Consider the following 18,402-nt stretch of genomic DNA (forward strand, 5'->3'; position numbering starts at 1 on the left):
AGCAAAGGCAGCGCGTAAAGTAATGCCAGGGTGACCAAATGGCTGCCACTTCCACAGCGCAGCGGCCACTCGGCAAAATACAAGCAGCAATTTGCCAGGCAAGGGGAGATGAGGCGGTGGCAGGCAGCAGCGGGGGGTGGCAGGGCCACCAGGGCAGCAGGGGGACGCAGGGGCCACTCCTGCAAAAAGCCAAACAACGAAGGCGCGACCAGGCCTCCACAACGAGGGGTCTCAGCTGGCTCAGGGGAGCATGAACGCCACCCCCATGCACCCATGCCGGGGGGATCGTCTGCTCCCAGCTGGTCAAGTGGCAACCTAGGGGGTCAGAGCAGAGGGTCCCCAGGCTGGCGGTGGTGCCCGGGGGGGCGAGCCCCACCGTGCCTGGCACAGGAGCGCAGGGGGACGCCAGCACACTTCTTAGCGCGCGATTCCCCGGCCGGGTCCCGCTGGAACCGTCATTTCCCAACCCCCCGCCCGCACCCGGGCGCGGGGGGCGATGCGAGGCTCCCCGGCAGGATCGGGCCCCTTGGGGGGCAGCCTGGCCCCTCTAGCGCTGCCCGGCGTCCCCCCCCGCCCGGCGCCGGGCTGCCAGCTCCCAACTCCCGCCTCGCCGCGGCCCCCCCCCCCGCCCTGCACTGGACACCCCCTCGCCAAACCGAGCCCCCCCCCCCCCGCCACCGCCGAACTTTCTGCTGCACGGGAGGGGGGCTCCGCGGGCGCTGACGTCACACCGGGGGCGCGGCGGGGGGTGTCCCCGCCCCGGGACCCCCGCGGTGGCGCGGAGCCCCCCCCCGCCCCCTCGCCGCTTTCCGGAGGGAAGGCGCTCCTCTGCCGGCCGAGGTGCAGCGGCCCCGGGCGGGCTGGGGCGGGCCGTGCCCCCCCGCGGTGATTTACGAGCGCTCCCAGCCGCGGCCGGGACCCGGGGAGCGGGATGGGGCTGCCCCCCGCCCCGCTCAGCCTCCGTGACCCGTGGCATCCCGACCCCCCCCCCCGGCGCGGGCACCGGCGAGGGGGCCTCCCGCAGCGCCGCGGGGGTTAACCACCATCCCCCCCCCCTCCCGAAAACTTCGCCGTTCCCCCCCAGCCTCGCCCCCCTCCCCACGGACGGCCCGAGGGGGGGAACCACCCGCGGAAGAATGCAGCGAGTGGGCGAGAATGACAAGCGGGGCGGGAGCGGCGGGGAGCGGGCGAGACTCACCGGCGGCTCCGGAGGGGAGGTCGAATGAAGGGAGGAATGGAGGCGGCGAGGAGCGGGGGGAAGGGATTTAAACGCTGCCCCCCCCCCCCCCTTTTTTTTTTTCCTCCCTTTCCTCCCTCCTCCTTTTCCGCGCTTCCTTCGTTTCCTCTCGCGTCTCCTCCGCGCCAGCCGGCCGGCGGCGGGGCAGCGGCGCGGGGGTGCGGCGGGCAGCGCCCCCCCCCCCAGCCCCGCGGCTCTCTCGCCCCCTCTCCCGCCGCGCTCCGCCGCCGCCTCTGCCCCGCCGCCCCCCCGCTCCGGCCGCGGCCCGCCTTAGCCACCTCCCATTTCCGAAGAGCCCAGAACAAGCCCCCCTCCCCCGCCCCTCCGCTCTGCCGCCGCCCCTCCCCGCAGGGGCCCCGCGAAACACCCCCCCGCCCACCCGAACCCACCCGAGACGGGCCCGCGGGGGGAGACCCCACGGGCAGCCAGCGCGGCCGCGCCCGGCTCGCCTCGCCGCCACAAAGGCCGGACCCTCTTGGCGGGGGGGGGGGGGGAACCTGGGGAGGGGGGGCGCCTGCCCGGCGCTCATCAGCATGCAGCGTGGGGCGGGGGCGCGCCGCGGCAGCGCGCATCCCCCCACCGCACACCCCACTCCGCCGCCTCCCATCCCCCGCCCGGTTACCAGGCAACGGCACAAAGGCCGAGCCTTAGCGGGGGCCGTCCCGGGGACTGGGGGGGTCCCGGTGTCCCCGGCCCCCCCTAAAACGGCAGCGGTAGGGCTGCGGGGTGGGGGCAGGGTGGCTGGCGCGGGCCTGGCGCCGCATCCCCCCCCCCTTCCCCCCCCCCCCCCCCGCGAAGGCTGCCTCAGCGTGAGGGAGGGGCTGCGGGGCACCCACGTGTTAAAAACGCGAACCGTGCCCCCCCGGGTGTGCCCAGAGCGCTGCCGCCCCCCCAGCCCCGCCGCCGCCCCGGCCCCACCGGGGGCGTGCGTGGCCATTTTGGAAAAGTTGCCGTCGAAGGAAGACTTTGGGGAGGGGGCGAGGGGGGCCCCACTGGCTCTGCCACCTCGGGGGTCTGGCCGGACCCGGAGCCCCTTGCACCCCAAGGCTGCTCGTCCCGCTGCGGGGGCACCCCCCAGCTGTGCCCGGGCCGCCCGCGGGGCTGGAGGAGGGTCACCGGGTGGGCACGGGCAGGCCCCCACCGGGTGCCCCCTCGCCCCGGAGTGCAATGGCAAAGCAGCCCCGGGCGGCGGGCAGGGGGTGCCCCTGGGGGGCTGGGTTCGGTGAGTCTCATTGTCCGTGAACATGGCTCCAAGCGCTAGTTACTGTACAGCATCCAAACGGCGCTGAGCAAGGCGTGTTCATCCCCCCGCGGGTTTTTCTGTAGCGCTGATCACCCAAACGCCTTAACAATGGTGACAACCATGTCCCCACACCACCTTCACTAGCCTGTGGCTCCCGGCACATTTGTCCCGCACCCTTTTCCCAGGGGTTACGTGCCATTCCAGGGCCTCCCTTCTTATTACCCTGGCTGTGCCATTGCTCTGGGTGCCTCTCGTCCCCGAGTCAGCTCTGCTGGCAAGCAGCACCCTGTTGCACAACATAAGCACACCCCACAACTCCAGCCCTCGTGCGTTCCTTCATCCACCCTTCTCCCCAACCTGCCTCTTTGTTTTGACTCGTGCCAAGCACCTCAGCCCTTTCAGCAGCAATCCCGGAGTGCTGTCATTCCCTAGGACTCTCTGGTTTCCACCGGTGGAGCGGGAGATTGAAAAAAACCACAGCTAACATTTGCAAAAACTCCCACTGATTTTGGGCGGTTGGGTCCGAATCGTTTCCCAATCCCGTTTTGCAGAGGCACTGCATTGAAGAGAGCACCCTGCTGATGCTGAGCGCAGGGGTAAGCATTATCCGCTCCACAATGTCTCACCAAGCTGAGCCCCAGAAAACGAGAAATAATGTTATTATTGCTCTAGAGGTAGTAGCGTTTTCGGTTGTCACGGCTACTTCAAGCCGTTACCTTAGGAGTTGACAGCCTTGTGTCCCAAGCTCATAATGAGTGTGACACTTAGAGCCCAAAGTGATGATGCATGAAGGAGGAAGATCTTGTCAAAATCCCTGTTTCCTGGATGCTGAACAAAACATCCAGATCCCTAAGGTCTGCGATTTGGGGAAGAGCCTCCGTGAAAGCTGCAGCAACCAGTGTTGCTTCAGTCCCAGCGCCTGCTGGGCCAGTAACATGCAATACCGAGTTTGTTTAACCACAGCACCAAGCCCCCAGCAGTTCTCACATCATGGTCTCCCACAACCAGCTCAGCTGCCTGAGTTCAAAATTTTGACTCAAACAAACATTAGATTTATTATCAAGATTTTAGTGTCAATAATTATTTCCATAAGAGAGGTGGGCACCGCAATGCCTCATGAAGAATCTCCCTAGGTTTAGCGTTATTTCAAGAAGCCAGGTGAAGGCGGCCTGCCTCCTCCGAAGCCTGCCGTCTTAGTTTATGAAAAACATCAGAGGTGATTCAAAAAAGAAGCAGGACCGGGAGTGCGGGCAGGGCAACAGTTTGCATTTGTGTAATCCTGACTTCTGAGGGCTTGCTTGTGGGCAAAAAGCAGCATCTCCACTAATAAGGCTGAGGTTTTTGGCCAGCGGGATGAAAAATGACAAGTGATTGAAGACAGTGCTGGTCAGGACTTCCCCTGGCTCTGTGGCTGGCTGAGGGCAGGATCCCTCCATGGAGGATGTGACCAGAAAGCTTACAGGGGGCTGCGAGGGGGGCTGACACAGGGGCTGTGCCGCAGCCTTCCCAAAGGTGACCCCCATTTTCCCCTTCCCACTCAGAAATCCACATGGCCAAGTTGCTGCTGGATAAAACCACGCTCCGCTCCAGTTCAGGGCGCTGGGCGTAAGCAGCAAATAGACAACAAGAAACACAAGCGGTCCTCTGTGCTTGTGTGGAGAGACCAAGGCGGACTGCGCTGCAGAACATGGGAAATAATAAAATTATCTCACCTTTGAAATCAACAGATTGAAGACCTTGGGCAAGCCAAGAGCGCTGTTAGCTGTGTCTTCAGGACAGATAAATGACTCGGGGAGCCCGTGAGCCAGCTAGGCGGCTTGGCAAGCAGGTACCAAACTCACTGGTGTGCAGCTGGTCCTTCCTTGGAGCAGGGAGATGGGACGTGCCACCTCGTGAGGTCTCTGCAGCTGCATCATCCCTCTGCTCTCCAGTTCTGCCAGGGGACAGACAACAACATCCTGTGAAATGAGAGGCCTCGCCTGGGATGTCATCTTCTTACAGTAACAGGGCACAGAAGACAGATGCTGATGTAGCGGCATCTGTAGGATGTACATGATGTAGGAGTTTGGAGCGGAGAGCTCCGGACATCCCTTCCCATCTCAATCTTATGCACAGAGCCCCACTTCCCCTCCTGACACACAGCACACAGTTATCTCCTTGACGACAAGACCAAGCAAGCCAGCCCTGTAGCCTGCATCGGGCCTGGGGAAAGGCTCTCCCCAAGCCAGAACTAGCCAGGGCCACCCAGGGTAGCTCCCCCCGGCTTGCTGTCCTAAACTCGGACAAATAACACCTGCAAACTGGTGTCCGTGGGTAAATGAAACACTGAGAAAGTTGTAAACCTCCTCACCCATTCTCACCAGTCTCTCAGCAATGGCTGGCCACATGGCAAAGACAGCTCAGTGACTGGTAATGGAACAATGAGCTGCCTCAGTTTACCACTTAATCTAGCTAATTGGGCCTGGGCTGCAGCTCAGGGAGGTGTTAATTGTGGAGGTTCATTCATGTGCCACTCTGACAAGCCTGTAGAAGTGAGGGGCAAGGGTGGTAACCCCCATCACCCCAGTTTCGTTGTCTGCTATATGTGCCAGTATGTTACAGTCACGCAGCTGATTTCCGAGGCACGGTGGGATGCGCTCTGTGCCAGCAGGGACCCCCAGGATATGCACGGGTTACCCCAAACTGTTGAACCTGCATCATTTACGGAGGTGTTTTATCTCCCCTGTACATGGCATGGCACACAGTTACAGCTCCTTCCACACCGAGACGTGCAATGCTCTAGTAAGCTGATCTTTGCCCAGAGAGCAACCTTCGCTATGTCCTGGCAAGGCGTCCAAGCTGCCCATGTTTAGCCTTCCAGCAACAGGGCCACATGCTGTTCATTTGAGTAAGGCGCCCAGTGCCTTACAGGAATTACCCAGCACCCATATTTTTGGACCTCTTGTCAGATGTTCAGCAGAAGAGCGTCTCTGATGATGTTGGTTTCCCAAGGCTGAACACCACCCTATCGTTCTTGAGAGAGACAAAAAGATACCGGAGAAATTCAGTAGCTCTTCATCGTTAGGGCTTCCTGTGCACTCTACAGGCAGCCCAGTCCAGTGGCACCTCCCCTTCCAGCTCCTTCATGGGCCCTGGCACCTAGGCAGGAACGAAGGAACGCTTCTGCAGGCGGCAGCAGGGGTGAGGTGGGGGCAGGTAAATTATCCCTTTAACAGCTGGCCACGGATCTGAAAATGCCATCTAAACAGCGCGTGGTTGGAGAGTCGAAAGAAAACCAACCCAGCAAATGTTTCCCTTGACAGATATTGCCACATCCCCAGCCCACCTCGGGGCTGACTGGATGCATGTTGTAACGTGGCAATCTGATGGAGATGGCGGCTTGTCCAGCAGAAGGCCACAGGTGCGGGAAGAGTAGGTGCTTGGGCATTGCTGTCACAAAGGAACCACAACCACATCCCTGCCACCAAGGCACAAAGAAAGCAGCAAACATCTGATGCATTGGCTAAGGATAAGTATTTGCAGCGACCCAAGCAAACATACCAGGGTCATATATTCCTTTTATACGTTGTGCCACCAGTGGCAAACATTTAGAAAAGGCACCAAGGTGAGGCACCCTTACGGTGCGATGCATTCGCATCACCTCCGCGCTTCCACGAATCTTCCCTGACACAGGGATGTGGCAACACCTCACTGGCAAATTCTTGCCACAACGCAGGGACATCTGCACCCACTCCCTGATGTGGCACCGCTGCTGCATTTCAGCAGGCAGCACCGGCCACCTCGGGCACCTGCTTCCCCTCCTCGCACAAAAAGTGGCAAATGGAGGGGGAGATGCACGAGATGCTCTTGGGAAAGCTGAGAAACTTTAATCCCGAAACCCGCCCTGCCGGCCGAGCCACAGCTGCGGCGTTTGCGAGATCCCAGCGCCCACAACAAAGGCGGGCGGGAGGGCAGCGCCCGCACCAGCGGCACCTCCCGCCGCAAAACCCCACTGCTCGGGGCCGGGCTGGCCCGGGCCTGGCCGGGGGACTGGCAGCGGGGCTGGCTGCGGGGCTGGCTGGGTAACTGGCTGCGGGGGCTGGCTGCGGGGCTGGCTGCGGGAGCTGGCTGCGGGGCTGGCTGCGGGAGCTGGCTGCGGGGCTGGCTGCGGGGCTGGCTGCGGGGGCTGGCTGCGGGGCTGGCTGCGGGGCTGGCTGGGTAACTGGCTGCGGGGGCTGGCTGCGGGGCTGGCTGCGGGAGCTGGCTGCGGGAGCTGGCTGCGGGGCTGGCTGCGGGAGCTGGCTGCGGGGCTGGCTGCGGGGCTGGCTGCGGGGGCTGGCTGCGGGGCTGGCTGCGGGGCTGGCTGCGGGGCTGGCTGCGGGGGCTGGCCGGGGGCTGGCTGCGGGGCTGGCCGGGGGCTGGCGGCGGAGCTGGCTGCGGGACTGGCCGGGGGGCTGGCTGCGGAGCTGGCTGCGGGAGCTGGCTGCGGGGCTGGCTGCGGGAGCTGGCTGCGGGGCTGGCTGGGTAACTGGCTGCGGGGGCTGGCTGCGGGGCTGGCTGCGGGAGCTGGCTGCGGGGCTGGCTGCAGGAGCTGGCTGCGGGGCTGGCTGCGGGGCTGGCTGCGGGAGCTGGCTGCGGGGCTGGCTGCGGGGCTGGCTGCGGGGGCTGGCTGCGGGGCTGGCTGCGGGAGCTGGCTGCGGGGCTGGCTGCGGGAGCTGGCTGCGGGGCTGGCTGCGGGGGCTGGCTGCGGGGCTGGCTGCGGGGCTGGCTGCGGGAGCTGGCTGCGGGGCTGGCTGCGGGAGCTGGCTGCGGGAGCTGGCTGCGGAGGCTGGCCGGGGGCTGGCGGCGGGGCCGGGCCGGGGGGGCCGGGCCCCCTCCCCTGGCGGGGTCTCAGCGCCGGCGCGGCGGGTCCGGTGCGGGAAAATGGAGTGTTTCCCCGAGCAGCGCCCGGACTACAGCTCCCAGCGGCAGCCGCGGCCCCGCCGCCGTGCGGGGGTGGCAGCCGGCCCCCTGGCCCTCCCCGGCACCCCTGGCACCTCACAGTCCCCCTGGCACCCCACAGTGCCCACATTCCCTACCCCCAGTCCCCCCTTGGGGGTGTGAGCATCCTCCCGCGGTGCCCATCCTCGGTAGGGCCGGCAGCGGCTCCCCGGCCCCCCCGCGCCCCCGGGGTAGCGTGGGGGTGTTCAGGCGTGGGGACGAGCGGTGCCGCTGGACACGCCAGCTGCCAGGGGCGGCTTTGAGTCTGGGGCAAGTTTTGCTGCGCCGCCCCCCTACCCCGGGAGGCTGAGGGGGACACTTCACGGAGAGCTGGGTGAGAGGCTGGGTGAGAGGCGGCTGGCAGCCGGGGCACAAGCTCCTCCTGGCCACCGAGGTCTGCCCTGTAGCCACTGGCCACCCCCCAGAAACCCACCCTGCCTCCACCCTTGCATCCTCCCTCCCACTCTCCTGCCCATGCCAGGCATGTGTGCCATAGCCTTTGTCTTGCCACCCCGAATTAAATCCCTTCTCTGTGCTGCTTAGTAAGGAATCAGCAGTGCAATGCCGGTGTTTTAAAATGGTGTCTCTCGATTCAGAAGTCTGCACCAGGGGACAGGCGAGGGGGCCTGGGGCTTGCTGAGCAACCTCAGCCTGTCCCCTTGTTCCCTGCTCATCACAAAAGGCAAGGCAGCATGCATGGCTTAAACCGGGTCTGGACAGTTTCTGCAGTGCAGCGGGGCAGGAGGTCTGCAGGACCTGCGCGTGCCCAGGTGCAGGCAGGGGTTACCAGCATGAACCAAGGATGGTGGGCAAGGCAGCTTTATCATTTATTCTCTTGTCAAAGCCTGAGTTGGATTTTGGCACCCCCCCAGCCTCCCGCCTATCGTTGGAGCCTGTCCAGAATTAACGGTGCTGAGCAGGCGCTGGGGCTCTGCTGGCACTCAGCCTGCTGGGGCCCTGGCTGGAGCATGGGCCGTCTTCCCCCGGCACTGCTGTGCTGCCTGCGTGAAACAAGATGGAGCTGAGAGAGACCGGCATCCCACCAACTCCTCCATCCACCACTGTGCAAGCCCCGTTTTAGGGAGGAGATCAGCCTTTTCACCCCCAAAGCCTTGCTGTTCCAGTTCTCCATCACTCGAGTCCCATGGGCAGCTGGCCTGGGGCCCATCCTCAGGTCTTTACATCAGTGGAGGGCACAATTAAAATCCCTGTGCAGCAGCAGATCCTCATGTAATGTGGCTTGGTGGAGATAGCGGGGGGCAACTCCCATCCTCCCGCCTGCCTCCCCCTTGGTGTTCCCCAGCCAGGTGGCCAACAGCTGTCTGGTAGTGGGACCAGGCTGTAAAAGGATGGGGAGGGGCAGGGAGGGCAGTACCTGGGCATCTTCTTTGGCTGGTCCCCTCTGCTTGTTTTGGTTACATTTCCGTGTGAGCCTCTCCTGCTTTGATGGCAAAATGTCCCCATTTCCCAAAGGCTGGTGTGTAGAGAGAATTACGGGGCCAAGCCAGGCAACTCAGGTGTGAAATACATTTTAATTGAGTTTTGGGATCTGTAGTTTGTCTGTTGCTCAGCTGAGCATGGGCTGTCTAGAAGGTGAAGCAGACATTATGGGGCGGAGGAAAGGGTGAAGGAGTGCAGGAGGGAAGGGAACAAGAGAGAAAAGGTCACGAGAAGCAAATGAGAGCATGGGTTTGTTTACGGATGTGTTTTAATATATCGCCCCACAGTACTATTGTGCTGACCCGGAGACTGACAGCACACGCACACACGCACACACGTGCACACCCAGTGAGGGACAGCAGTGCATGTCAACGCTAAGCTGCTGGCAAGCACAGCCCAACACAGCACAGCACTCTCGGTGGAGGAAGGGCCACGTGGGGCCCCCTGGGGCTCAGGACGGACACGCGCCTCGGGCACAGGGATGCCGTGGGCTGGTACACGTACACCTACGCATGCACAACGAGAGCGAGCCACTGGTGACACTCGTCCGGACACAGCTACGGGTGCGACACTTGCCCAGCCAACGACGCACATATGTTCACCGTACATGCTTCGGTGTCTGAGGGAAACACACCCTGTGGGCAGCATGCTGCCTTAGTCTAACACGTGAACAGAGTGGCTCAGACACAGCCCTGCACACAAAAACTCCAAACAAAAGACACACGATGCCTAGATCCAGAAATGCTTATAACCCCAAAGCAAGGGACAGGGTGCAGGCCTCTCTCTCATCCTTCACCTGGGTACATCTAGCCGGGGACACCTGAACTTGAGGGGTTTGAGGTGAGAGGGAACCAGGTGGCAGAGGGGGGAGAAAGAGCAAAAAAGGGAGCGGTAGAGGGAGGGGGCTTCAGAGTCTGTGAGGGGGGAAAGAGCAGCAGGGTGGCTGTGCCCTGGGGACAATGTTCAAAGAACACTTGGGTTGCGAAAGTTGTGTCCGGCAAAGCGTGCTTCGTCGCCCAGCTCTTCCTCAATCCTGCAGGAGAGAGAGAGACAGCACACATCAGGCCCGTGCTACCCGGGAGCAGCGGTGCCGGTGGGACAGGGCACCAGCAGGGAGCTGACGCGGCCGGAGGAGCTCAGCTCCTGCCAGCTCCCGCGCCTGTGGGGCTGCACCCCCACGCCGAGGCAGAGGGAAGGGGTCTGCTCCAGACACCTCCCGGGACCCCGTTGCCAGCTCCAGCCATGCCTTTGTAACATTTCTCCTGCAAGCCCCTGGGCTTGCAGCTTCTCCCGCTCCCATCAGTCACTACCCCATCCTCTCTTCTGCGTTCCTGTCCCTGGAGCCCCTTACCTCATGAGCTGGTTGTACTTAGCCAGGCGTTCAGACCTGCAGGGAGCACCCGTCTTTATCTGCAAAGCAATCCCCAAAACAAATGCTGTAAGAAACTGTTACGGCTTGCCCCAGTTTACCGTGGTGGGGCAGGGGATTCTGTCTTAGCCCCTCTTTGCTTTCCTCCAGGCTTGTGCATGGCCCGGGTCTCACCTACCTGCCCAGTGCACAGTCCTACAACCAGGTCAGCAATGAAGGTGTCCTCGGTCTCCCCAGATCGATGGCTCACCATCACACCCCAGCCATTCTCCTGGGCCAGCTTGCAGCTGCCATGAGCAAGAAACACGGTCAGGAGCTCCCACTCCTATAACCGCCGGCGGCACAGGGTGGGATCCCAGCACCCTCTCCTCCCACCCGCAGCACCCTACACTCCGGTGGAGACAAAAGCCTGCTCACCAGCGGGCAGCGTGACACCCTGCTGTGGCTCAGCACCAGCCCCTCCAGCGGATGACGAGGGCAGTGGGCTGGACTTACGCTTGGATGGCCTCTGTGACGGACCCAATCTGGTTGACTTTGAGCAGGAGGCAGTTGCAGGCCTTCTCTTCAACAGCTCTCTCGATGCGCTTAGGGTTTGTCACCGTCAGGTCGTCTCCCACTATCTGAATCCCCACATTGGCTGTGAACTTGGACCAGGCCTCCCAGTCATCTTGGTCAAAAGGGTCCTCAATGGAGACCACTGAAGGGGCAACGTGAGAGACATGAGTCAAAGCTGCCTCCCTCCCCACCCCAAAACCAGAGGGTACGCGCCTGTGAAGTATGTGACACCAGCACCAATTCCCTGCTGCCAGGCACGGAAGCTCACCTGGATAATCACGTACAAAGCTTTGATAGAGGTCGCCCAGCTCATCTGCAGAAATGTAGCGGCTTGGGTCATCTGGGGACTTGAAGTCCAGGTCGTATTTGCCATCACGGTAGAACTCGGAGGCCGCCACATCCATACCAATGACAATCTTGTCCGTGTAGCCTGCCTTGTCGATGGCTTCCTTGAGGAGCTCCAGAGCTGTGAGGAGGACAGATGCATTCAGGAGGGCCAGCCCATGCAGACCGCTCTACCCTCCAGCGGGAACCTCCTCTGGGAGCGTTCTGAGAGCCTGGCGGTGCGACAGGGGAGGTGGAAGGGAGCCCAGAGTGCGACAGAGACATGCCAAGGAGCTGTGGGGGCCATGTCCAAAGGGACTAGGGAGAATTGAAGTACAATCCTGCGGCTTGTCTCTGAGCTGTGGGGAGGCCTTGGAAAAGCGTGCACATGCAGGAAAGTTTTGTATGGAGAGGCTGTAGCAGGCCAAGGCCACCCCATGGAGAAGGACCTTAGAAACCGCTGCCTAACACAGGGTCAATGACACTGAGGCATCGTATTTTGAAGCAATCTTTGGGGAGCGCTGTGAGCTGGGTATAGGAAGCCGGAGCACTGCAGTCAGGGGCACCCCACCTCTGCAGAGCTCTCACCTTCACTGTTTTCCAGGATGTTGGGGGCAAAGCCTCCCTCATCACCCACATTGGTAGCATCTTTGCCATACTTCTCCTTGATGACGCTCTTGAGGTTGTGATAGACTTCAGCCCCAATGCGCATGGCATCGCGGAAGCTCTCAGCCCCCACAGGCAGGATCATGAATTCCTGCATGGCCAGTTTGTTGCCTGCGTGGGAACCTCCATTGATCACGTTGAAAGCCTGGAAGAGTCAGTAAGTGATGAGAGCTGAAGGAACGGGTCCTGGCACCACCTAGAGGAGGCTCCCCAGTGAGCCACCGTGCCCGTTCCTGCCACGTCCCACAGGGTGACGGAACGCATCGGCTACAATGCACCAGACCAAAGGTGTAAAAGCCCAGGGTCTTCCTCCCAACGGTGGCTCAAAGCAAATGGCTGGAGAGGACTTTCCCACCTGTTTCCCTCCCAGACATCTCCCGAACTATCTGTGTTTATCTGTGCTCTGTGTGTTTATCAGCAAAGCTGTCAGTCTCTCTTCCAGGACCTTCCTCCTTGACTCCAAGAAAATTCTGGCACCCACAACACCTGTTGTGAGGGAGTTTCACAGTGCAGCTACCCCTGCTATGAAGACCCGTGTGTTTTGAATTGTGCCCCAGAGGGTTCACATGACGCACTCTGGTTCTTGTGCCAAGAGCGAGATCCTCAGCCAACCCCCACCACAACCCCTGCCATGTCCTACTCCGGCCCCGCTTTTCTGTCTGGAAACCTGACAAATCTCAGGCCTTGACGAGTGCCATGCACTCAGCTGATGGTCAGCACTATGTCCCTTCCTGCTCTCCCTCCCAACACACCCTTTGAAGTTTCTTTTGGAGTTTCTGAAGGTGGGTGTCAAGGATGAAGGAACCTTACTGGCACAGGAAGGATGAGATCAGAGTTGCCAGCCAGGTCAGCAATGTGCCGGTACAGGGGGACATCCTTCTCCGCAGCTCCCGCCTTGCAGACGGCCAGCGAAACCCCCAGGATAGCATTGGCACCGAACTTGGCTGCAGGCAAAAGCAAGGAGGAGTTGGGCTTCTCAGGCAGCAACCCCCTGCCCAGCGGGTGCCCCTGCTCCAGCCCTGCGCCCTCCCATGCTCTTTCCTCCCCAGGCCAAAAAAAAAAAAAAAAAAAAAGCAAAAAAAAAGCATGAATTACATTTGTTCTCTGTGCCATCCATCTCAAGCATCAAATTGTCGATCTTCTCTTGATCCACAACGGAGAGGCCCTGCAAGGAAGAAACAGCTCCTGAGGAGGGGGGGCTGTGATGAGCTGCTGGCTCTGGTGTGCAAGGAAGGAGGCGCTGATGGAGAAGCTGGGGGTACAGGAACCTTTTTAGCTGGTGGGGGGACACATACACAGAAAGCTCTGGAAACGAGTGCCTTGCTATACGGTCAGGTAGGTGAGGTAACCACGACGATGTTGCTGCGGTGCAGTGTGGACATACCCATGCCGGAGGGGGGGCTCAGCTGCAGCCCCCCACCCCACCCCGGGGGCTTACCCAGCCTTCTGGCAGCTTCCAGGAAGCTTTGTGGTGCTGGGGCCACACAGAAGCTGGGCAGAACAACAATCATGCTCAGCCTCAAGCAAGTGCCTGTAGGCTGGATGGATCCATCCCCAGCAGCGAGGCGGAGAGCAGGATTAGCCCCCGCACAGGCAGCCCACTACCAGGCCAGGTATTTTTATGGGGTGGAGAGAGCTGGGGTCTCAGCCAGACACCCCCTGTCCAGGGGCTGCACAGGGTCTAATGCGTGGCTTGACCTCGGCTCTCTTCAGAGCAGGCTCCAGGTACAACTGGGTTGCAGATGTGAGACCACTGATCCGCAAAGCCATGCTGGGGTGGCTGCCAGCCCTTGCACATCATGGTCATCGCTCATCCCACCATGACTGCTGGGTGGGACGAACGGGTGTGAGGCCACAGACATGTAGGGGAGACTCAGTGCTTGAGGAGGAGCACACCTGGAAGAGGCAGACAGCTCTACAGGGAGAGTTAAGGGGACTAGTTAGGTGGCACGGATGCTGCGGTGGACCAGGTAGCATTAAATCCTTCCCACCCCAAGAAAAGATTGCTGTGGAGACACACAGGCATGGAGGGCAGGAGTGGAGTGCCCATGGTCACAGAGAGCATCACTATGTCTGTTAACCCAGTGAGATGAAGAGAGGCAGAAACAGAGATCAGGGGACAGAGACAGACCAGAGTAAGCGTTGGACAAGGCAAAACAAAGAGAAATCCTTACAGAGCCCACGAGAGCTGGGGCGACAGTGCTGTTGATATGATCCACGGCCTGCAGGACCCCTAAAGAAGGGAAAAGACAGAGAGAAAGAGAGAGAGAGAGAGGGTGAGGCAAAGAGGAGAGTGGAAAGAGGGAGGGCGAGGACCGATAGAGAGACAGAGAAGGAGGCAGTGAGAGAAGATCGAGGCCTGATCTTTCACTTTACGCTAGGTCTGTGCCTCTGCCGTCTCCCTGAGGGCAGTAGGGCGCAGCCGTGTCATGCCAGCGGGTGAGTGGTACCCTCTGGTGGGGCCCTGCCCACAGCAGCGCTGGGGATGGGGTCGGCAGCATCTCCCCACCTTTCCCGAGGAAACGCGACTTGTCATTGTCTCGCAGCTCCAGCGCTTCATAGATGCCAGTGGACGCGCCGCTGGGGACCGCTGCTCGAAACATGCCTGGGAAACAGCAAAACATGGCGTGAGACAAGCGGAGGGTGAAGAGGGAAAGCCCTCAGGCACCAGTTGTGTCCTGCTTGTGTGGGGAAACGGTGGCAACCACTTGTGCAAATGTGTGGCCCCGCTGGCTGGCTGCTCCTGGCTGGTCTTCTCCGAGGTGCAGCACCAGGGTGGCAGAAATAAATGTACCCAGCACTTCCAGACTGAGAAACCTGGATCTCAGGCACCCAGAGGTCCCCACTGGTCCCTGAACTATGGGTGACGGGTAGAAGCCTGGCTCCTCAGCCCTCCTACTGGTTCCAGAGGCAGCCTGACCCACAGGAGAGGTAAATAAGAAGGTAAACAGATTTATGTTAATGAAACTTTCCATCCCTGCTACTAGCAGGCACGTGGCTTGAGTCACATACACAGCAGCCAGCTGTCTCGTCATGATGTGCCCAGTACACGTGTGGACTCGCTGAGCACAGGCACAAGCAGAGCCACAAGCAGAGCTGTGGTCGCTGCCTCCTGCCCCGGCTCCCTGGCTGCTGGAGAAGACCCTTCATCCTTCATGCTCTCGGGGTGTGTGCCAGGCTGCTGTGCAGTGCCAGCTCTGCCAGGGCAGGCAGGACCTTCCCCCCATCTCTTGTCCTCACCCACGTACCTTTGTGGGTATAGAGGTCCACCTCAACCGTGGGGTTCCCACGGGAGTCCAGGATCTCGCGGGCATGGATCCTCTCCACTGCCATGGTGAGCCTGTGGATAGGGGAGGAAAGGGGAGGGGGAGGGGGATAGGGAGGGGGGGAGGGAGGGGGAGGGGGAGAGGGAGGGGGAAGGGGAGAGGAAGAGGGAGAGGACGTGTTCAGCTCTGATGAACACCCAAGACGTGGTGCTCACCCTTCTAATGTCTAGAGAAGACACCGACAGAGAGATGGCAGCTCAGGGAAGAGTGCCCTTAGGAGCTGGAGATAAAACTATTGCCTCAAGGAAGTTTAGAAACTGCTGTTAAAACCCAGGTGTGGCAACCGACCCAAATTTTGTCCAGGAACCAGTCACCTATTAGAATTTATTCTGTCCCTTTGCTGCAGATGGCAGCCTCTCTCCCTGCACCAGGGCTGAGCGCTGCCCCTTCTCAGGGGTCCTCGCATGAGCATGGCTGCTGGAGACAGGGAGAGTGCCGGAGATGGAGGGTGCTGGAGATGGGGAGGGTGCTGGAGACAAGACGGGGAGGGTGCTGGAGATGGGGAGGGTGCTGGAGACAAGATGGGGAGGGTGCTGGAGATGGGGAGGGTTCTGGAGACAGGGAGGGTGCCACAGCACCCACCGGCAGCAGAGAGGGAGGGCGCAGCTGTTGCAGCCGGGAGCTGCCCCCAGCCCCAGTGCCAAGGACAGGGCATCAGCTCCCGGTGCCTCCCTTCTCCTTGCCAGCAGGCGAGGATGGTGCCCACCAGGGCCAGGCAGCATGCAGCGGTCGTGGCCGGGCAGCAGGCAGGGAGCCAGCTGAGCGTGGCAGCTGCTGGGACAGGGCAGGGGGTGACTGACCTGCGGGGACCCTCTGCAGCCCATGGTGGGGGGAGCTGCCATCCCCTTGGCCGAGCGCCTGGCTCAGCCTTCCCGGTTCCCCCATCAGCCGCCGGGCAAGGCGCCGGGAGCATGGCAGAGGCTGGCGGCCTGAGGAGCCATCTTGCCGAAGGCCACAGTGCCTCAGACGTGGCAGAGAGGGCTCTGAAGGGACGGGGGGGACTGGGTCAGTCCCTTCACTCTGCTTGGGGGAGTGGATGAGACCTGGAGGCATCTCTGTCAGATGGGGGAACCTGGCGTTCTGGGGTGCCCAGCCAAACCTGAAGTGGGGAACAGGCTGGTGGGTGAGGAGGGCTGTCTGACACAGCTTCTCTTTGCTTTGCTCTTGAGGGGGTGCAAAACAACTCACTCCCTCGCATCCCACCTTCTGCATGGGGCCACGTGATGGCGGGGAGCGGCAGGTCCCTGGAGAGGGAGCAGCAGCGAGGGGCGGGTCGCCCCGTGCCCCCAGCCCCACCACGTTTTCCTCCCCTGGCTCCCACGGATGATTCACTCAAGCCTGAGCAGGGCCAGCCCCACACAAAACTTTGTGCGGAGGCCAGGCCCGGGGTCAGACCCGTGCCGTGGTGCGTGTGAGAGTCTGGCGGGAGGGACGGCCAGCACGGGGGCTCAGCGCGGAGCCGGGGGCTGCAAATGGCACATCACGGCACTGAGAGCAGTGACGAAGCAGGCTGGGGGGAGTCAGAGTCAGCTCTTGGCCCTGTTGCCTCGGGTGGGTGGAAATCAGGCGGGTGCGAGGGAATTGCTCTGCTCTGAAGTTTCAGCAAGAGCTTCCCATACTGGGGAGTTTCTCAGCAACATCGGGGCTCTCTAGAGCCTGCGCAGGGCTCTCCACCACGTCCATCTGGGCTGGGATCCCCCGTCAGCCGCTTTGGCGGTGCTCCTCGCACCATCTGGCACACACCGCGGGAACTTCCTCCAGAGCCGTGCCCGCGCAGATGCGAGCTTCCTTTGCGGCAGTGCCCTGGCCATGCCCCAACAGCCTCCACGGGGAGCAAGGAACAGGACCCCACTAGTGATCTTTGACAGCAAGACCCATGCCTCTCTGCTTATGTGGTCATGGTGCCCGTGGTCACATCCACCTGCCCCTGTTGGGGCCAGCTTCGAGGAAGCCAAACAACAACCCCAAATCCAGCTTTGCCTGCCCCATCCCATCACTCCCTGGGTCTTTCCTCCCCTCTCAGACCTTTAAAACCCTTCCCTGCACTTGCATTGCTGCCCCATGTCCCCCTGCATTTGCCCTCCTTCAAAAAGCACAAAGAACCATCCTGAAATCCCTGGCATCAGCTGCACTGTCCTGAAAGGAGGTCAGAGACGGATAAGCCAGGATAAAGGATTGGGATGGAGCCATAGCCAGGAGCTCGCGGACCACAGCGAGGAAGAGGAGCCAGGCTGGAGCTGGGCAGCCTCTCCCTGAGCAGGGGCTGGGCTGGGCACCCGGGGGAGGCTGGCGCTGCTGCAGTGCCTTCCTGTGGGCACTGCTTGTTGCGAGGGCATGGTCTCGCTGGGGCTGGCGCTGCAGCTATTCCTCCTCCCCGCCAGGCAGGCCGGCAGGGCGAAGCCCTCTCCCCCAGGCCACTGCCACCAGCCCCCTGTGCTGCTGCCACCCCCCCGGGCTGGGCACTGCTCCCGGGAAGCCCGCACTGCTGCAGTGTCGTGGCTGATGCAGCTATTGCTTGCTTGGTTGTCACCTCCTCTCCCTGCTGCCCCCCCTCCCCTGGGTGGCGTGGGGTTGTGCGGACAGGAAAACATCCCTTCTCCTCCCTCCCTCCCCCCGGGAGCCGGCGAGTGCTTGTGCTTGTGCCAGCGCCGGGGGGGGGCCCGGGGGGGCCGCTCTGCGCTGGGGCTGGGGCCTTTCCCCGGCAGTGCCCGGGCCAAGCTGTGCCTGCTCCCCACCACTCCCCGCCCGCAGGTAAGGGCTCCTCCCGGCAGTGCCCTTGGGAGCACCCCCTATGCTGGCTGCTCGCCCCCCGCCTGCAGTTCCCCTAGGTTCACATCTGACATGATGCTTGCCGGGGGTAGGGAAGGAGGGAGTACCTGAAATTAAAATATGAAAGAAAAGTGAGAAGGGTGGGGGTGAGGAGAAGGAGGTGGGAGGAGCAGGGGGAGGGAGTGAGGGGAGTTCGGTTGTTCGTGCCGCTCCCGGCGGTCCATCTCCGCAGGGACCCCAAGGTGCGTGTGGGGTTTGGAGGGCACAGGGTGCGGAGCAGAGCCCTGCCTGCGGGGAGGGGGTGCTGGCCCTCCCCGCCAGTAAGTGGGGAGACACTTACCTTCCCAGGGCAGGGGTGAACGGGAGACTGAGCAAATGCTGGCAGAAAGGAGAGAGGACGAAGCTGGAGAGGGATGCAGGACCTCAAGGGGAGATGATGTGTCCTCTAAGCCAGCGGCGGCGGCGGCAGGATGGAGACGCCCCTGATAGGGCCGGGACGGCAGCATGTGACCCA

General features: G+C 61.8%; 2 protein-coding genes across 2 annotated transcripts in view; both read right to left on the reverse strand.

Annotated features, from left to right (window-relative positions):
- The window catches only part of ATN1 (atrophin 1), a 28,841-nt gene extending 27,383 nt beyond the window's left edge, over positions 1–1,458 (reverse strand). Inside the window, 1 exon segment of the mRNA XM_055710838.1 lies at positions 1,199–1,458. The gene's annotated coding sequence lies outside the window, so the exon portion shown is untranslated.
- A 7,494-nt stretch (positions 1,459–8,952) lies between these two features.
- On the reverse strand, positions 8,953–18,400 carry ENO2 (enolase 2). Its single transcript, XM_005434319.3, has 12 exons — positions 18,229–18,400; positions 15,042–15,133; positions 14,303–14,398; positions 13,968–14,026; positions 12,889–12,958; positions 12,604–12,737; positions 11,716–11,938; positions 11,072–11,269; positions 10,744–10,945; positions 10,427–10,535; positions 10,231–10,289; positions 8,953–9,912 (listed from the first exon to the last, which is right to left on the reverse strand). Exons 2-12 carry the CDS (start codon positions 15,124–15,126, stop codon positions 9,843–9,845), a joined length of 1,305 nt encoding a protein of 434 aa, XP_005434376.1. The 5' UTR covers positions 15,127–15,133; positions 18,229–18,400; the 3' UTR covers positions 8,953–9,842.
- Positions 18,401–18,402: the final 2 nt, after the last annotated feature.

This window comes from Falco cherrug, chromosome 5, assembly GCF_023634085.1.
Source record: "Falco cherrug isolate bFalChe1 chromosome 5, bFalChe1.pri, whole genome shotgun sequence".
In the NCBI taxonomy this organism is placed as follows: Eukaryota; Metazoa; Chordata; class Aves; order Falconiformes; family Falconidae; genus Falco; species Falco cherrug.

What these genes read in the sequence shown, in the direction of transcription:
- ENO2 (XM_005434319.3), bottom strand. Translation starts at nt 15,126, where the DNA reads ATGGCAGTGGAGAGGATCCATGCCCGCGAGATCCTGGACTCCCGTGGG. An exon ending in GTCGCGTTTCCTCGGGAAAG is followed by an intron (nt 14,027 to 14,302) that starts GTGGGGAGATGC and finishes TCCCTTCTTTAG; the next exon opens with GGGTCCTGCAGGCCGTGGAT. An exon ending in CTTTGTACGTGATTATCCAG is followed by an intron (nt 10,946 to 11,071) that starts GTGAGCTTCCGT and finishes TTGCCCCTTCAG; the next exon opens with TGGTCTCCATTGAGGACCCT.